Below are 19,192 nucleotides of genomic sequence, written 5' to 3' on the forward strand. Positions count from 1 at the left end.
CCAATTTTTCAAGTCTTCGATTCACATTTGCCCTAGTTTCTGCATCAATATAGAGTCAATGCGTTCTCAGACAACGTGGGACCTTCAGCGCATTACATTTTGCAATAGCAACCTAATACATAATAAAACCAGATTCAGATTCTGACATTTATGACGCCCTGTTACGATTCGGGACTGAAAATAATCCAGTACACCGACAAGAATGCATCTAACACTGTTGCATTACAGGCAGAACAATCGCTCGTTACTCATTCGCCTGAGCTCTGGTGAAAATATGGACACCCACCAATATTTTTTTTTCTTGAAAAAAATGCACAGAATATATGCTCTACAGTGGCCTTCTAATAGCTTCTTAACTTTGTGTCATTTAGTTTTCTGATGAGAACGCTTATTGACCCATTGTGGCTAAAGCAGAAAGTAAAAAAAAAACGGGGGCTGCAGTATTGATGCGTTTGTAATGATGGCCTAATTTATGTTTTGGAACATGCAGTCGCTTGAGTCAGTTTATGAACATGCGATCCCAGTCGCAAGTCGGACTTCCATGTATACGTCGCTCTTGACAATAAAGGTGCGCAAAGTTATTGAAAGCAAAATTAAAATTCACGGTGGTTGCGTGATAAATTACGTGGCTAAAACACGTTGGCGGGCTAGTTTATTAGCATCCATGAAAGAGTAGCGCAACATCACAAATAAATAAAATCTCTGTTGAAGGTAGTTTTTCTTTCCACGTCCTCGTGAAGTTTTGCTTACCCACTCATAGATAAATTATATGCTTTTTACACGAAAAGCAGATTGATATATATATGTAAGCAAAATAATCGAATTTGTTAGCTCTAGTATACGCACCGCTAATCGTTCCCAGTTATATAATGGCGCTTTTTGATCGCCTTCACAACCATCACGAAGCCAACAGTTGCAAGAACGCAAGGTGTATTACCCAGCGTGATAGCCTTGTAAACGAGGCTCTTCGCGGTGCTGTGTCCCTGAGCGACGATGAGGTAGAGGGAGCCTCCGAGCACCGTCATCTTGATGTCGGTCACCAACCGGACAGCGATCGCCGAGTGGAACTGGAAGCCGCTCTCACCTACAAACGTCCTTATTTTTAATAGTCTTCTAAACAGACGTTGAAATTTGCACACGTGTGGCGTCTCAACATCAATATTTATTGACAAGTTTCATGCGAGCAGTAAGCAACGCAGCGATGACTACCTTTTGCTCGAGCATATATATCTTCACGCATCATTCTCCAGTCGACTACGTGAATTGCCCCCCCTTTCAGAGACTTGCAGAAACAATTATCAAATATGTTGAATTACGGACATGTTTGAAGGTTACAAGTTCCACAATTAAATTCACTTCGACTAGTATAGGTTTTATCTGCAGTTACAGGTTTTTGCCGATGCTTTTTGGTTTGAAGAGAAAGCGCCGACGTGCGCCTTGGCCGGCAAAGCGCACAGTTCCGCATGAAACCGCAGCAGATTCTGATCGACAGGCGTTAGAAGCAGCCATGCAGTACACAACACTATACATTGAAGTGTTTCGAGATGTACTCGCGGCAGAGCCATCGCAGTATCACGATTGCGGCGGCAGAATTACTTTTGTTTATTGCTTGTTCACTTGTTATGGCACTGATATTTCTAACGAAGGCCGCATGGAAATTGGCAAGTATGAAAGGAATGGAGGTGCACTGAAAATTACTTGGGCCACGCGATTGTTCGATGCTTTGGAACACGCGCTTCTGCATGCCTGAAAATAAGCCGTGTAATAGAAAAGACAACCAAGAAAAGAGACAGTATACCGTTGAAAGTGTAGATTTGAATTGAAGTTTTGTTTGCGGCGGCCATGAAGACGTCCAGCTGCGCTCCGTATTGAACAAGCTCCACTTTGGAGACAGAGTCCAGGGAGATGGTCTGGAACAGCTCGAAAGTAGACCCCGCCCTGCCGCAGGTTCGATAGACCTGCGTGAACGCCGGACATCGCACGGTGCATGCGGCTCTGTGTTAGAACACTCTGGTACAGTGTTCGCTAAAATTTAACGTTCAACCCAATGGCATGGTCATGGGCGCGGAGGGGGTGGGGGCGTAAAGTCAGGCCCATACCTTTACTCAGACGGGCGTGTCCGGCCATGGTTTAGAGCGCATGGTTATGGCCATGCAGATTTTTGACAATGGCGACCGAGAACCCCTCATGCTGCATTTCAAGAACTTTAGCAGATTGTAAAGTTGGGCGGCAAGTTTGTGCATACCTTAGAAATATTTATGGCGCAACTGAGAACGAGGAAGAAAAACGAGAGAAGACACTGCAGGATAGGACGCCGGACTTTCAACTAGTTTATTTTCCGCACATCACCCAAATATATATTCCAGAAATGCGCACAAAGACTCATCCATGGATGCGTCAGTGCTCCTTCCCTTCGGTCTCTCTGTACAAGAGTCAATGCTTATTTTTAGATAGAACTGTGCGATAGTTTTTTTTTTTTTTATAGTGCTGTGATATTTGCATGTGCTGTGCCCTCTTTGTGCGCATTAATGAAAATATATATTTGGGTAATGTGCTGGAAAATAAACTAGTTGAAAGTCTGGCGCCCTGTCCTGTGTTGTCTCGTTTTTCTTCCTCGTTCTCAGTTCCCACCTTTACCGCCGGAAAGGTGCGGACCAAAAGGAGACCGAGAAGCACGTGATCACTTCATTTTCACTTTTGCATTCATTGCGAACCTTGTTTTCTTTTGAACCCGACCGGGGGGGGGGGGGGGGGGGGGGGGGGCTGTAGTGAGAGTTCGCTCCTTTATGGAGAACACTGCGCACGCCTATATGACCAATTGCATCAGTCAGGCGCAATGTACGTAGTGCGAGGTGCCATATCCATAGGTCTTTCGCTGAGTTGAGCGAAGGGCGGGGTGTACACGCATTGTCTCGTGCCTCATATTGATGCTTACCTTCACTAAGCTTGGCTCAGCGCAGTGGCTGCGCGTGTCGAAGCCGGTGAACAGGGCGTAGAGGAAACCGTGGAGAGAGAAGACGTTGGCGACCGCTCCACCGTACAGGGTCTGCACGAGGCGCCACCTGTGCGCTGCTTCCATGGCGTACACCAACGAATGGTAGCGCTCTGTAATGCAGGCTCGGTGGTCGTACACGGAGGCGATGACGTACAACGACCCTTCGAGGGAGAGGAGCTTGACCATAGTGGCGCCTGCAAGCATACACGCCAATGCGAGCAGTATTCGTGATGCTACGGTGGACTTCGCACAGTTGATTCAAAAGGAGCGAAACTGAAATTGCTCTGACTTACATGTCCTATTCGCAGCGGAGTCTGGCATGCTTCCACAACATTTTTTCTAGAGTTTAGTAACAAGTTACGAGGCGATGCAAAAACCAGGCTAGTCGAACTTCGTAACTAAGTCGTATCCGACACGGAAGCACGCTTATTTGATTCAGTGTTCGATGTGAGCCTATATTTGTTATATGAAGGGATGAAAAACCCGTTGTGTCGCTGCAACTGACGTTTCGACAAGCGGACTTTTCTTCAAGGCTGCAAACTGGGCAAGTACGCTCGTCAAAAACGACAAGTCCGCTTGTCTAAACGCCGGCTCCAGAGACACCCCGTGTTCACGACTTTTTCATCTCTTTGAGCTTCCATCTTCTGCCTTTTCTTACATTTGTTGAATAATATTCGCGAGCGAAATTTCATTATATCCAACACTTCGCATATACTAAATGGATCGCCATTAATAGTGTTATACTGAAGTACGGCTGTATTGCTCAGTTTTTATCTTGGACAGCGCTACACTTCATTAAGCATTTAGGGAAAGCTCAATCCGACTGTACCTTCTCCTGGATTGATCGTGCCGATGAGAGTAGGCTCGAAGCTCTGCAAGGAGTATGCGAAAAGGTCCAGGACACCGTGCTTGGTGAGGCTGGCCAGTATCGCGCTGTTGCCAGTACTGGTAACAGCCGACATGGCCAGCACGTCGCCGAATTTGAAGAGCACCGTCAAGCCATCGGTCAGGATTGCACCTGGGGAAGAGGAATAATGGCGTTCTTTGTACTCGAAGTGACAGCTGTGCCCCATTCCTCCAGCAGCAAGAACACATGTACGACGTTGCAAACATAGGCGTGCGCAAGCGGGGGAGGGGGCAAATTCTGCCCCATACTCAGTCGGAACAGTACCGTCATTGTTTAAAGAGCAGGTTATGACTAAGCAGGTTTTTGACGATAATGGCGGCCGAAGGCCCTTGACGTTGCATTCCAAGAACCGCTTGCTTCCCATCTTTACTCCCGGAAAGCCAGAGCCCAAAGGCACACCATTGTGAGAAGCACGCCATTGCTTAATTTTCATTTTTTTTTTCATCCATTGTGCTAGTGAAGCGTGTTATCTTTTGGACTCGACCAACGGGCGAGGGAGGGGTGGGGTGTTGCGATGAAAGCCGTAGATTATGTAACGGCTCAACAATTTGCTGCAAGTTGTCTCCAACGTTGCTGTAAAAGCCACTGTCGTGTACTGCTCCTTTACGAAAACCCAAATGCTTGAAATCGCAATGAGCCAGGAAAACTTGACAATATACTCGTCGAGTCATGGGAGTTTAAAGGTGAGAAGATCTCTAGCCATAACGCTTTTGCACAGGCTTTTATATGCCCTTGTATACGCAGATATGCTTAATACACTGTATTCGAATTAGTCTTTCGGAAACAAAGCACCAGAGCTACATACGTCCGGTGTTGCTGTCCGGCAGAGGGAGCTCGAGCCAGAGGAGTCGCCCTTCGAGCGTGAAGTAGACGCGCTCGCCTTCGTCGGCAGAGACGACGCCCTGCAGTCGCCACGTGCCGCCTTCTTGCTGGCTCCAGGCGAAGTGGAACGCCTGTGCCACGGCGTCGCCGCCATGGTTGTCCAGCAGGCGCAGGAAGCCGACGCCGGGCGCAGTGTCCACAGTCGTGGCCTCCACGTCCAGGTATTGGTGTAGGACGAAGTAATCAACGGCCGAGTAAGAATCTGAGGTGGGCGGCGAAGCGAAGTTTGTAAGAACTTAATAAGCGACCTGGTAATGAGTAGTGAATTTGCAAAAGCTCGTTACAAATGACACATATGCAAAGCAATAGATGCAACAAACGGTCTATACATGTACCGTTCCTCGAACATTCAGGTGAATTTGGTAGGTTGAGGTGTGTTAACGATGTTTCGAAATTGATATTACCATGTGAATATTTTTAAACAAATATTTGTGAAATACACGGATGGAGCTCACGTGATATTTTTTGACCGTCTCGCGCTCACGCCGAGATTTTTTCAAGGTCACCATCGAATGAGAACGATTTCGCCTTAAAGGTACACTAAAGTAAGACAACGAATGTTTATATTGCAAGACTGCAGTAATGTCGTGGGCTCGACGCCTTTTATTCAGCAGGGCCGCCTGACCAATTCTTCGAACGAAGAAGGCGCCCACAGTGATTATATACAAGTGAAGAAAATGAAGGACGGAGGCTGTGAATAATGTGCTCACAATATTGATAAAATGCACTCTGAAAACTAATGTTCATTCCGCCATCATAGGTTTATTAATAGGGAGGAAAACCAAGGTAAAGGTCTCATTTTCAAATTTTGTGCCGAAATTTCCGCACGTGACATCACGAATTTCAAAGTATTTTTCGTACTTTGGCGACATAGGCTCGCCGAAATTTCCTGAAGCTTGGTATGTTAAAGTCTCAGGCCCCCTCAGAGGTACTTCATTTTTATAAATTAGGAACTACGTAGGGCCTAGTAGACGCCGTCAAAATCTGACTTCACTGCGTTTGGGGCGGTAATCTCAAGGTAGCGTCGCCACCCGCATTTTCTTTTGCGCGTCGTCTCGCTGCAAGCGTGGAGATTTTGGAATCCGCCTTTTTCACGATGCCACGGCGCATGTGCCTTTCTCCTAGCTGGAAAGTCGCGGAACGCCTCTTGTTCTCGGAGGATTTCGTTCTGGCAATGCCGGTAGTCCTGGCCTCTACCAAAACGGCATCACAGGAAAATGAATCAGGCGGACTGTGAAAGAGCATAATTTACTTATATGAGAAAAATCACTGGTCTCTTTAGTGTCCCTTTAAGTACTCGTGAAACACTGAAGATGTGCATGCAAGCATGGACGTACCGGTGAGGAAGCAGGACAGTTGGTTGAGAAGGCTTTCGTGCTTGGCTATTCTGTGGTCCAAGGAGCGTCCCAGCTGTGCGGCAGCGTGCTCGAAGCGGGACACTTCCCGAGCAAGCTGATCGAGGTGGACGTCGTTGAGTGTGCCCACGTGCCGGATGTTGTGGCGAACCACTACGTTGTTCAGGGCTAGCGGAGCGGCTATGGTCTGGGGCACGTTCAGCAGCACCGTGCTTCGCACGAGGCTCAAGAAGTTTACGTTGTTGATGAGGCCTGGAGATTAGGAAGTGAGAAAGAAATAAACGACATTGATACGCCATAGCGATATGTCCGTGTCGCCAAACGCGACGTTAGGCATCGTAGCCATAAGGTACGCGAATCACTAGCATGAATATCAGCATTGGCCTCCACATGCAAACATATGTAACGAAGCTGTCTTAAACAGGGACAGAATCAAGCTTAGATTATTCGCATAACAAAAACATCGTTCGCACAGAAAGCCAGATTACTCTGTCGGTTGCGACCATAAGTGAAGATTTTCCGCACGCAGATGTTTGCAATACAACTCACCACTGCGCGGTATTTACGCGATACCGGCTATTTGTATACCATAAGCATCGCTTATGTACAGAAACAGAGGAAATAGCATGTATCAACCCATTCCTCTTGCAGGTTGATATAGCCAATGCTGTGGGCAACATTCAGATCATGGTACGTAGGCTCAGATCATGTGTAATTGCTCAGTGTAAAGAATATGTTTAGTTAGAAGACGAATTCAGAGTAGAGTTCCAACCATGCTGCGTTGACTGCATAACGTATGAAATCGCCACACCTACTCCGAACATACGCCGTATAGGTAAAGGCTGTCTACACCACAATTGCAGTTCACATTTTGTTCATTTTAATACATTCCATCTAATGTGAAAACATCGCTCGGAACTTGACCAAAAGGCGAAGGTTAAACACAGTATTTAAACCGACTTACCGACTATCTGCATTGTAGGACAAGGTATGGTATGGCTTGAGTTATGGCAGTGAATGCGGCATGATATACGCTTCCATAATATTAGCGAACACTTAAGAAGACTACACAGAAAGTCTTTCTGTGTAGTCTTTGAGTGTCCACTATTATCATGGAAAAATTCAGTCAGTACCAACTAGCCTAGCTAAATGCATGAACGGGTATGATGTGCAGTCAACGGCAAGGACTCTCCTCGTAACGCGATATAGAAAAGCAAGTGTAACTACCGTCACAGCAGTCAACAACAAATGTAAACAGCACAAGTGGCCGCTCCTTTTGGGTGAAGAGCAGCTGCTAACCTTTGACGACCACGTTCGGTGTGACCACGTGACGATAGGAGAGCTTTCCGTGCAAAGTCTGCGCCGTGTGCAGAGTGACGACATCGTGACGGAATCGTTTCCCATTGACGCGATCGGGCAGCACATTCTGTTCGAACGTCACAACCTGCACGATACGAAAACAGAGTTAAGGTATCTTAGCTGAATATCTTAGCAGTGAAGATATCTTAGCAGTGAATATCTTAGCTGAAAATTATTTTTGTTCATATGATACGAAAAGATGCTGGCGCACTAATAAACATACTAATCCTTAACTCCTGAACGGCCCGAATGTACAACATACAGGGATGAAAATTACATGTCACAACGCTATCGCTGTAACACCACAACCTTAAAAAATACGTACTATATAGAATATACAAGTTGAATAACACCAGGACGCTGCATCAAGTCTAAAAAATACATATTGCCACCCAGTGCTGGGCAGTATCGAAGATACATGTATCTTAGATACTATCTTAGATACTCTATGGGTATCTTGTATCTGTATCGCGATACGTCTCGAAAGACGAGTATCTGTATCGGTATTTCCGATACATTCGATAATGTATCGTGTATCTTAAGATACTTCTATCGCAACACAACCGTGCGAAACAATAATTGCTGGCCAAGCTCCGCTTCTCAAGCTGGTACTGGTGCCACTAATCCATCTGAATATGACGTTATTTATTTTTACGCCAGTGTCATCCAGTGAGTATTTTATTTTTACGCCAGAGTCATCCAGTGAGGGTAGAAGATCAGGAAGACAAGCACGCGGACGTCGCCCAACCCACGTAGCTTTCGTTTTTTCGATTTTTTTCTTTTTAGTTGCGCCAATGCCGCGACACTTACTCTTAGCCACTGTCCTGCGCCGTGTACTCCACTGCGTGAGGCGTCTATCGCGCAAATTCTGATGTTGTTACAGTGACGTTTTGAAGATTTTCTTGCGTCTTGCTCCGTAACGCACTGTGATGCGTGCAAGAATGGGGTTGCTTTGCGTCGCGTGGATTTAACATATCAGCGATTTGAAGGATCTTGTGGATGTAAGTTTGACTTGCATGTAATAAATTAATTAATATGCAAATAAGATTCTAACAATATTAGCACCACTGGTACTGATGCTAGACCTAATAGAGCAAGCGTTTACCTAACAGAAAGTATCTTGGCGTACCGTATTTTACACTTCCATCTACATTTATTCAGATAATTTATGAAATCATAATTTGATTATTAGCACAAGTGCTTTCTTAGCTGTCATTTTGCATCACATACATTACTTTGCTCTCTGCACTGTTTTTCCGGTCTGGTCACTGCAGTATGTCTTTTGTAACGCGCTCCCAAAATAAGGTTTCTGCTTTATTCTTCAAACTGTCTGCTTTATTCTAAAAAGACAGGGCGTGCAAACACGGACACCAGATACGGCGTTAATGTTTTCACGGTTACCAATAAGCTAGGTAAGATTTGTGCCGCTGTGCAAAGGAAGAATGAGGGAGTAAAAGACAAGAAGCGGACCGATATTTGTTACGTAAAACACACCAACAAATTCACTGATTGCCGTACGAGTGTGGTGTATAAGGTCCCTTTCAGCTGCGGCCGCTTCTACGTAGGACAGACGGGCCGATGCATCAACCAGAGGTTGTTGGAACATAAGAGATCGCTAACAGGAGGCTCACCTTCTATTCTATCTTTACATTGTCGAGATTGTAAGTGCACGCCAAAATTCGATGAATGCGCAGTGTTATACCGGCATAGAAATGAAGAAACGCGCCTGATGATTGAAGCATGGCATATCGAGAATAGTGGTAGCGAAAATGCAGCCGCCGCGGCCGGGATTCAATCCCGCGACCTTCGGGTCAGCAGCCGAGCGCCATAACCACTAGACCACCGTGGCGGGGCATAAAGATGAAATCAAATGCCTTAACAGTTATCTTCCACGTAGACCGCCACGCGTGCCGGATTGATAGCTTCGCCTGTTGCATGGGCATGCGCAGATAAGTTTTCGTGCCTTCCTTATTTTCGGCCGTACTGCGTCTCTTCAGTTGTTAGTCGGCGTTTGTGGTGTCCTGACTTCTTTCTTGTGTCCGTGTTTGCACGCCCTGTCTTTTTAGAATGAATACTTACCAACTAGCTCAGCTCTCTGTTATTCTGTCTGCTTTATTTCCACTACTGTTTACACATTTACACTTTGCCAAGGCGATTTTGAAAACAAATATATTATGAGGGCGTGCATTGAGTATTCAGTACAAAATATTCTGCTTGCCGCTTAGGAAAATAGCGAAATTGAGTTTGCATTATAATAATGGAAATCATTAGGAGCCATCCTAAAGATGTTATGAAGGGGATTCGAGAAATGTTTTACTGAGTGCTCCGTTTCACTCATGAGCGTTCCAACGAGCTGTTTCAGGCAATTTTCCATAGGCACTAAATTTTCTTATCTCAACAGGTAAGCTGACGATACTTCATGATCATAGCTATTGAGGGCGCCGTCTGTATTGTGTTTCTGTACTCATTCAATGTGAATGCTTGATACACAACCACCTCTCCATTTTACTTATATTTGTTTTCCTGTTTTAGGCCTTAAATATTTTTCGTATTACTAATCGCTACCTAATGGGAGCTATAGGAGGCAATAGCTCGAATAGCGGCGGTGTCTTGCAACGCTTTGTGCAACTATACAATACGTCTGAGACATTTCTGTGTTGCACATGTTCTCTCGTTGAAGAAACATTGCTAAAAGATTGCACGTTAGTGAGTATATGAACAAAGAATCCCTTACGCCAGCAGCTAAGTAGAACATAGAAGTTCTTTGCAGTTTTACGTCATCTTCGTATACACCAGGGGCCTCAAATTCAGCTTATAGCCGGCGGGCCGCAGTCGCGAAATCTAGCTCCAAGGACCGGGACAGTGAAGATGGTGGGGTCGGAGACAGTTTGAACAAAATGACGTCGCCATTTGAAAGGAAGCCTTTCTCATATCTCATATATGGGTCATTTATGAAGGGGACTTGGAGTCAGGATTCGAGAAACATCGATACCGATGTACACAACGAGTCAAATCTGGACGCGGATTGAAATATAGTTTTTGTTCCACGGTCATGTTTCAGCACATGGTCACCACATGTTCTTCACGAAAGAAATGCTTGAGACCTGTCACGCCTGTGTAGCTCACGAACATACTTATTTAGAGAACAAAAAGAAATGGGACGGAGACTGTCATATGTGCTGGCCGGGCCGATAGCGAACGGTCTCAAACCCCGTATGCACCATGCGTTCTCTGCCCCCCCCCCCCCTCCATCCCCAGCGTTGTTGCTGCTGTACACCTGTCCGGATATACAGTATTGTGCAAAACTCTCTATTACGGAGAAGGTAAAAGTCCACACCGATATTTGCGCCGTCGCGCGAAGGCTTCTTATTGACGTTATTTTGATTATATGGCAACCCGCTAGCTTGTCGGCAAGCTGAGCAGCGACTCCCATCAATTGCAAAAATGACAAGCAAGAACCGCTGTCAGCGAAGTGTATAAAGAGTTGTCCTGTGAAGAAGCTAAAACAAGCCCCAATAAGTTGTTTTGGAAGGAAACTAATGTACTTTGAGCAAGAAGGGCAAAGCTTTTGAGATACTAACAGACATTTTATTCGAGTGAAACAAAATAGGTCAGAGTTAAGAAATTTTCAAGCAGACATTTTCGTGTATAGGCGTTTGCTGCTACATTATATGGATCTATAATAACAAATTTGAGAATGTATCGAAGTATCTTAAGATACAATTGCCAAGTATCGTATCGGATACAATTATTGCGGCAGTATCTTGTATCTGTATCTCCAATACTTCTTGCCTGAGTATCGTGTATCGTATCGCGATACAATTTCAAAGTATCTTTGCCCAGCCCTGTTGCCACCCAACAGGAACGTCTAGTCAGCGTGTGGCACGTACGTGAATTACATGTAGGCGTAACATAATAGTCAAGACAAAATAATCAACAATCGCATTTACATACACAGTGATGTTAAAAAATAATTTCGAACAATGATGTCTGCAAGAAAAATATTTTATGCTTTCAAAGCGCACTTCTGCAAGGCTGTTGGTCATGGGCCCAAGCGTTTCTTTGAACTCAAGGGTCTTGAGTCATGACTAGAGACCGGATTTTAGGCAAATGCCTATTTTGTTCCTTGCGCTCCTATCGCGCCATTTTGACACATGAGCATGAATTAGAGGTTAAGAAGGGCTTTTATAGTGTTTTTATAGTGCCTATAAATGAATATTTTTGGCTTCCGTGCCTAAATGCTTACAAATGCCTATAAATGCCTATTTTCAAAATGGCGCTTATATGAAGGCTATTTAGCCTCAAGTTTCGCTCCCGGGTGCTGTTTGAGACCATTATTCATGTTGCCGCGTAAGATTGACTGTTGGGAACTATGGGGTTCAACCTATAGTCCTCTAGGTCAACCAACAACCGCTGGCAGCAGTGAAGCGGGACACACCGGCGAGCATTCGCCGCCACGCTGACATGGCCCGAGCGGCTGGCGAATGCGAAACCTCTCAGAGCCGTCAGCGGAAAGGAGAGTAAAGAGCAAAAAAATAGAAAAGAGAAATGTGAACTGCACGCAGCTTTTGTTTTGTTTGTAATTTACTTCTTAAAGTGTTCAATGCAGTAGCGTAGCCAGAAACCTTTTTCGGGGGTGGGGGTACAACCATATATACTTTATATATGTTCGTGCATGCGTTTGTATGTGTACGTGTATATACACACACGCAAAACTGAAAAGTTTCGGGGGAGAGGAGAAGGTTTAACCCCCCCCCCTCCCCCCCGCCTGGCTACGCCAGTGGTTCACTGCCAGGGGAGAAATTGGCTCTACGCAATTTGACCCGGCCAATGGGATGAATCCCACCCTTCTGGTATTTTAGCAATCTGGCTGTCTGCTCCTGCTCGGCACTTCTCAGTCATGCCGGAAAGACACTCAGGAGTGTGTTGATTCGACAGTGAACACTTACTATACGTTGTTGGGCTAGTTGGTTCATAATCTTCAAAATTGGCTAGCGCGAAAATCGACAAGGACAAAGAAGGAACACTGATGTACAGGACAGGCGCTACTCGCAACTAAGCTTTATTCAGAAACGTCTTCCTACATATATACACAGCCGAGTGGCGCGCGCAGGCACAATGCACATGACAGTCGACAATGCTAATCAGGATCGGGATACCAAAACATATTCGCATCAGAAGTGGGAATGCGCTGGCGAGAGAACTAATCGAGGCTTATCACATTAAAAAGAAAGACCGTGAATGTATCAGTGACACTTCTGTTCTGCGCAGTAAGGAAAGACTGTTCTTAGAAACTTTGTTATGATGCGGATATGTTTTGCTATCCCGATCCTGATTAGCATTGTCGACTGTCATGTGCATTGCGCCTGCGCGCGCCACTCTGCTGTGTATGTATGTAGGAAGACGTTTCTGAATAAAGCTTAGTTGCGAGTAGCGCCTGTCCTGTACATCAGTGTTCCTTCTTAGTCCTTGTCGATTTTCGCGCTAGCCAATTTTGAAGTGAACACTCGACTCACCGTGTGGGACAACGCACGCTATGTTCAAATGTTGGCGCCTTTGTGCCATCTTAAGCAATAACGTTTTTGTTTTCCTATCGTAGACAGAGGTCGCGCACGTCTTCGTTTGAAATTATTTGCATTTATGTGAAAATTTATTGTGCCTATATTTACGATTTTGGAAGCCTAAACATTGTTTTTCCTGCCTATTTTTGGCGCCTAAAACGAGCTTTTTTAGTGCCTAAAAATCCGGCCTCTAGTAATGACCTTAGACAGTGGACAAATGAGATATAATGAGCTGATTAAGTCTTCGTTTAGGTGTATCGTGATGTGGGAAATCTAGGAGGAGTGCACATCTGCGTTTACCGATCCAAATTCGCATTCGGGAGTTTCAGCCCGAATGCGAATGCAATTCCGTGTAAAAAGTGAAAGCTCAATTGTTGGGGTTTAACGTCCCAAAACCAAGATATGATTACGAGGGACGCCGTAGTGAAGGGCTTCGGAAATTTCGACCACCTGGGATTCTTTAACCGGCACCTAAATCTAAGTACGCGGGGCTCAATCATTTTCGCCCCCACCCAAAATGCGGCCGCCGCAGCCGGGATTCGATCCCGCGACCAAACGTGAAAGCCTTATCTACCTCATCAAACGGGAAAAGTGACCGTCAGCGTCGACCTTTCTGTGTCCTTGTTTTACCTACGCTACAAACAGACGTACAAACAAGCTCGTTTGGTCAACCCTGCCAATAGTACGATAGTTTCGTCGAAATTGAAACTAATATTTGTACCTCGACGTGAAGTAGACGCGGTGGCTTACCTCGAGATGCTTGGTTCCCCGCACGGTTTGGTTCGTGGTGACGAACAGGGTATCTTCGAGCACGTGAGGGAGGGAGTGTCCGTTGACTGTGCCAGAGACGGGAAGATGGCCCGGAACCTGGACGTTCTCGAACACCGGACTATCCAGGTATTGCTCCGGGCAGGCTGGGAAGAATTATTGGAGTAAGTGCTTCGTAGACAGTGCATTGAACTGGTCATTTGCTGCGCGGCTAAAATATTTCACCGAGTGCTTTCTGTCAAAACTGGGACCACACGCTATGCTCCAACTTGTAGATGTGACCGCTGGTTATGCAAATGCGTCAGAAAAGATTACATAAAAACTTTCGATAACAAGGCACCCTCATCAACTTCTCGCTTGCCTGTGGCACTGACCGAGAAAGGACAAGACACTGCGCAATAGCGGCCGTGCTTCTGCACTGACAGACTTCATTTCCAGAAAGACGCGATCGGGCACCCGCGAGGCGTTAATTATAAAAATTGCTGGGGTGTTACGTGCCGAATCCAAGGTACGAGGCACGCCGTAGTGAGAGACGGATTTAATTTCGACCACCTGGAGGTGCACCTTAGTCTAAGCACACAGGTGTTCTTTGCGTTTCGCACCGATCGAAATGGGGCCGCCTTTGCCGGGAATCGAATCCGCGCCCTCAAGCTTAGCAGTGCGAAATCTTGATAGCTACCACGGTGGGTCACGAGACCTTAGGGATTTAGAATTTGGAACATCGTGCACAGTGTAGCATTATTTACCAGCTAGGCACGTTGACGTCTCAAAGAAGCGGCGCCATTTAAGAAAATGTAGACGCTCATGTCGTACCTTTGTTGTGGCAAAGCTGCAGCAGATCGTCGGGAATACGAAGTCCATTTAAACGGCCGAGAACGGTCAAGTCCTTTGTAACAGTAAAAGAGTCTGCGAAGACGTTGTCTCCTGAAAAAAGAAAAGAAAAACGGAATAAAAAAATGATTCGACAAATTCAGGCGCATATACGACCCACATTTTGAATACATGCATACGGACATGAACATGCATGAATTGACATTCCATCCCGATCAGCTACAGGTTTCAGAGGACCTAATGAAACCAAGACCATGGAACTAAGGAATGTATAGGGGACATTACTTGTATATTTTTAACTGTAGTATAGTAGTTATGACAAAATGGAAAGGAATTAAAGTGGATGAAAAATCAACTTGCCGTAGGAAGCGACCGAACCTACAACCTTCGAATGACGCATCCTATGCTCTACCAACTGAGCTACAGTGTCGGTCTGTTTCACCTCCAGTTTATTGGGTATTTATGCTTGCGTAAACCTGAAAGTGTTAGCCAGCGCCGCTCGCAGACATGATTGCGAGTGTGGAACACTTGTTGCCAGCGTGCGTCACGTAGCACGTGATCTTATTACGAGCTGGATGTTGACCAATAAACCCTCGTATGCAGGGGCGTAGACAGGGGGGGGGGGCCGTTGGGGGTTGCTGGTATGCAACCTAAGGTCTGCCGAAATGGAGATTTATAGCAAGGGAGATTTTACTTGTATAAAATATAGTTACCAAAGAGTTGGCACATCCCATTTCCCCAGACGGCGTCAGAGAGCACTGTGTTGATGGGGATGCCGTTGACGAGTTGATCGAAGTGAGCATTGTTAGTTTTCACGCTTCCTTCCATGAGCACGTCAGTGAATATCTTCGGTGCAGTCATCTGCAATCACAGCATAGACAAAGCATGAGAAGCGATTTAACAAAAGCAAGCTGTATCATGAACGCAATGAACATAGCCCCTCCCCTTTTCACCTAAGAGGGGGGGGGGGGGCGCAAGGTCAGCCCCACGCATTGACATAATAGGGAGGAGAGGCGCTGCAACTCGGGGGGGGGGGGGGGGGCGCAATGTCAGCGCCATACATTGACATAATGTAGCGCCATAATAATAGCGCCATACATTGACATAAGCCTGCGCACGCCCATGGCAATGAGAGCTTATGATAACTTGTTCCTGGGCTAGGTGGTCGACATTTAATTCCATTGCGCTACAATATGAAAAAGCGCAAACCATGAATACGGTAGCGAACACCGCCTGTGGCGTCCGGCACTGCGTTACCCGGCCGCCGATCTTTTTTAAATTTATTCCGACAGATCAAACCCTGAACATCTATTTCATACGCAGGTCCCTGGTGGTATGCTTAGTCACGCCTGTTTAAAGTGCACGCACCTTGTCTTATTGGGCATTTTACTGCTCTTTTGGTGTATAATGTAGGCGTTGTTACTTCGACGTTTTATTAACCAACTACTGCATTACTGCGCTATGATTTATGCGACAATTGGACAAGAGCTCGAAATTTTGCAGGGATACAATGGAAAGACTTATTTTGCGCAGAACATTGTTTTCGAAAAGTGGTAGATACATAACACCAACAATACTACAAAAAACACCATTGGTTTAAAAGAATAAACGTAGAAAATAAACAGAAGAAAGTCCTCCACAAACAAAAACCTGCACACTATGCGAAAAAAAAATCGATTGGTATATGCGAGTACAATTGCTCTTAAGAAAATGTCAGGTTAGAATGAGACGAACGGAAGTGCTTACAAAGTGACCGTCAACGAAGACGATGTCTTCGAGGAAAGAAGTGAGGCTCCTGTTCTGAAAGTGGCGAACCTCGATGGAATGGAACATGTTAACGGGACCCCGGATGATCTTGGTGGCCGTGAGCTCGTGATGCCTGGCAGTGCATATCGCCTGATCCCTCAGATGTCGGAGCTTGTGGCCGTTGAGAAGACCTTCCACGTTGAGGTCCGTGCCAACTTCTGTCACCTGCACGGGGATGAAGGCGCTTGAAGCAGTGATTTATTACATACGAGAGCATTCAAACATCCTTAGAAATCGAGCTTTACGATTCTACTTGAAGGTATACCAATAAGAGGCTGCCAAACGTACACCGTGAAACTCCAGGTCAGACTGAATGACGTTCTCCCGGTCCAGCTTGGCGATCAGGGTGTCGAGCACGGACAGATCAACGCCGTTTATGTGACCCAGGTGCGGCAGATCTCCAAGCACCTTCACATCACGAGCAAAATGGTAATGTCCTGAAAATTAGATATAGCCATCAGGCCATTATTGTAGTCGTGCAGGTTAATGATGCTCAACTATGCATAACTACCACAATTACGAGGAAAAAGCGAAATGGTGAAGTATGGTGCAACATGAAGGGTGTACGAACAGTCTAGAAGACGCTATACAGATCAAAATACAGTCACACCCGACTGTACCGCACTCGGGTAAATCGAATTATCCTTTACATTAAATTATTTTCGATCAAGACAATGCTTTAGCGTCAATACATGGGAAAATTTACGGCTACATCGAACAAAAATAGCCGGAACACTTGATATATCGAACATCTGCCGCTGCGAAGCACCTCAAGAAGTTGGTTTTCCCGCACGGATAGAAAGTTGACCGCACCCATTAGAGGATGAGCGGTGTGATTAAGAGCGCGCCATGTAGAACGCGTAGAAACTACTGCTCGCCATCGTGTGCTTTCTCCCACGATTATTCGCCGTCGCGCCCATCATGCGAAGTCCCCGCTCGCTTCTCCGCTCCCTTGATTTCGTTTTTGTTAACGCAGTGGCTACCGTAGAACGGAAGAACCTGGCTGTTATCTGCAAGGCAGACGTATTCAACACAGTCGAACGTAGAGAAAAGCATACTGACGTCAGAGCTGTGTACAGCATCCCGAGAAGCATGCTAGTATAATATCGAAAAGCAAGGCCAACATTAGGGCCGAGGCAGAATAGACGCTTCCGGCGCCCGACGAGTACGCACAGCTGCGTATGAAGACATTGAAACGCTGTTTACATCGATACCGTATTTTCTCACGTATAAGTCGCCCCTGCGTATAAGCCGTACTCCTAACAACAAACTTCAAAAAGAAAGAAAGAAAGGAACAAAGAAGGAAAGAAAGAAATTTCCGTTTATTGCCGTGAAGCCGTTTACCTAGCACTATCGGGATCTAGTGCTGTGAAGCCGACCTACACACCGAAATTCGCACCGAAAATACGGCATTAAAAGCTTTACAAAGAATTATACGATATATCGAATTCCCGTTTTTTTGCGAGTTCGATACATTAGGGTTCACTGTGGGCTCTCGAATATCAGCCGAGTGCTTTCATCGTGCGCAAAGGTCAGTCACACACTGCGTCCACACTGCGAGGTATGTGTAACCCTCTACCACATGATGTGGTCATGCGCAAGTACACAGAAGCCCACATCCATCGCACATCCCAGCACACGGCAGCAGAAGGCAGCGCTGTCAGACTCAACGGACTGCTCCACCGAGCGGGAAGAGCAGCTGAGGCCGCTAGACTGAGGGTGCCTTTCTAGATATGTAGTAAGTATATGCAACGCGACGAAACAAAGACAAATGGAGGAAACGACATAGACTGGCGCTGATTTATTGAAAAGCGCCAAGCCAGCTTTTATAAATGCGCGCATGTTATCACTCGAGACGCATGGGTGACCAAACAAAACTGCACTTAACAGCGAAGCTCATCATGCCGGCGCGCACGCTTCGTCATCTCCCCTAACACGAGCGCCCGGCGCGCGCTCTCCCGCTGCAGCGATTTCTCCTGCGTGGGATGCAATAACTCTGATGGCCGAGAGAACGTGTACAGAGAGAGAGACGGAAACAAAAGGACAGAAAGAAAGACAGACATAGAAAGGAAATATATAAAAAGATAGAAACAAAGAGGAAAAAGGAAAAGAAAGAGGGGAACGTGACGTAAAATCACGTAACGCTAGTCACGTGACGAGTTACCGCCAAACCCATGTCGTTTAAGCGGAGAAGGGACACGGGCTTGGGAGGTCAGCTTCCTCCGCGGGAGTCCGAGCACTCGCTCCTCCGCTGTTGCTTCCAGCCTTGCACACCACTAGTGCAAGCTAGCTTCGCTGCTACTGAGCACCACTAGCGCGCACGGCTTCCCCAATTTCATCTTTTTTTTTTTTTCAATTATATACGCATTTTGAGCACTTTAACACCAAATTTCCTTATGTGAGATTACCTAATCCGGTGTTAACTGAGTAAATACTCCAAGTGTGTATATAACTGACAAAGAAGTGCGGCATTTTTTGGTCGCCCGTGCGTCTCGAGTAGTTGATAACAGCCGCCTTGCTCGCCGCACTCCGTCGCCAGGGTCTACCCGCGGCCACACAAGCCCTGCACAGCACCACATACAGGTCTTCAAGGCAGTTGTTCGCTTCCTTGAGGACGCTGGACAGGACAACCGGCTATAGAAGCCGCCCACCACGCCCTCAGCCACGGACGCCATTTCTCCTCTGCACATCTTTATTACCCTCTCCACATTCCGCGACAGGCGCAGAA

At 46.2% G+C, this 19,192-nt stretch overlaps 1 protein-coding gene across 2 annotated transcripts in view; it reads right to left on the bottom strand.

The window, feature by feature from the left end:
• Positions 1-19,192, bottom strand: part of LOC119401291 (uncharacterized) — a 51,374-nt gene that overhangs the window by 767 nt on the left and 31,415 nt on the right. For both annotated transcript variants that reach the window (XM_037667984.2, XM_037667983.2), the window contains exons 16-27: positions 16,753-16,901; positions 16,405-16,629; positions 15,372-15,519; positions 14,641-14,751; positions 13,810-13,973; positions 7,439-7,583; positions 6,122-6,391; positions 4,708-4,986; positions 3,825-4,013; positions 2,936-3,189; positions 1,799-1,958; positions 938-1,084 (exon numbers count right to left, since the gene is read on the bottom strand). In XM_037667984.2, the coding sequence (XP_037523912.1) occupies positions 938-1,084; positions 1,799-1,958; positions 2,936-3,189; positions 3,825-4,013; positions 4,708-4,986; positions 6,122-6,391; positions 7,439-7,583; positions 13,810-13,973; positions 14,641-14,751; positions 15,372-15,519; positions 16,405-16,629; positions 16,753-16,901 (2,241 nt within the window). The remainder of the gene's footprint in view (positions 1-937; positions 1,085-1,798; positions 1,959-2,935; positions 3,190-3,824; positions 4,014-4,707; positions 4,987-6,121; positions 6,392-7,438; positions 7,584-13,809; positions 13,974-14,640; positions 14,752-15,371; positions 15,520-16,404; positions 16,630-16,752; positions 16,902-19,192) is intronic.

This window comes from Rhipicephalus sanguineus, chromosome 8, assembly GCF_013339695.2.
Source record: "Rhipicephalus sanguineus isolate Rsan-2018 chromosome 8, BIME_Rsan_1.4, whole genome shotgun sequence".
NCBI classification, from domain to species: Eukaryota; Metazoa; Arthropoda; class Arachnida; order Ixodida; family Ixodidae; genus Rhipicephalus; species Rhipicephalus sanguineus.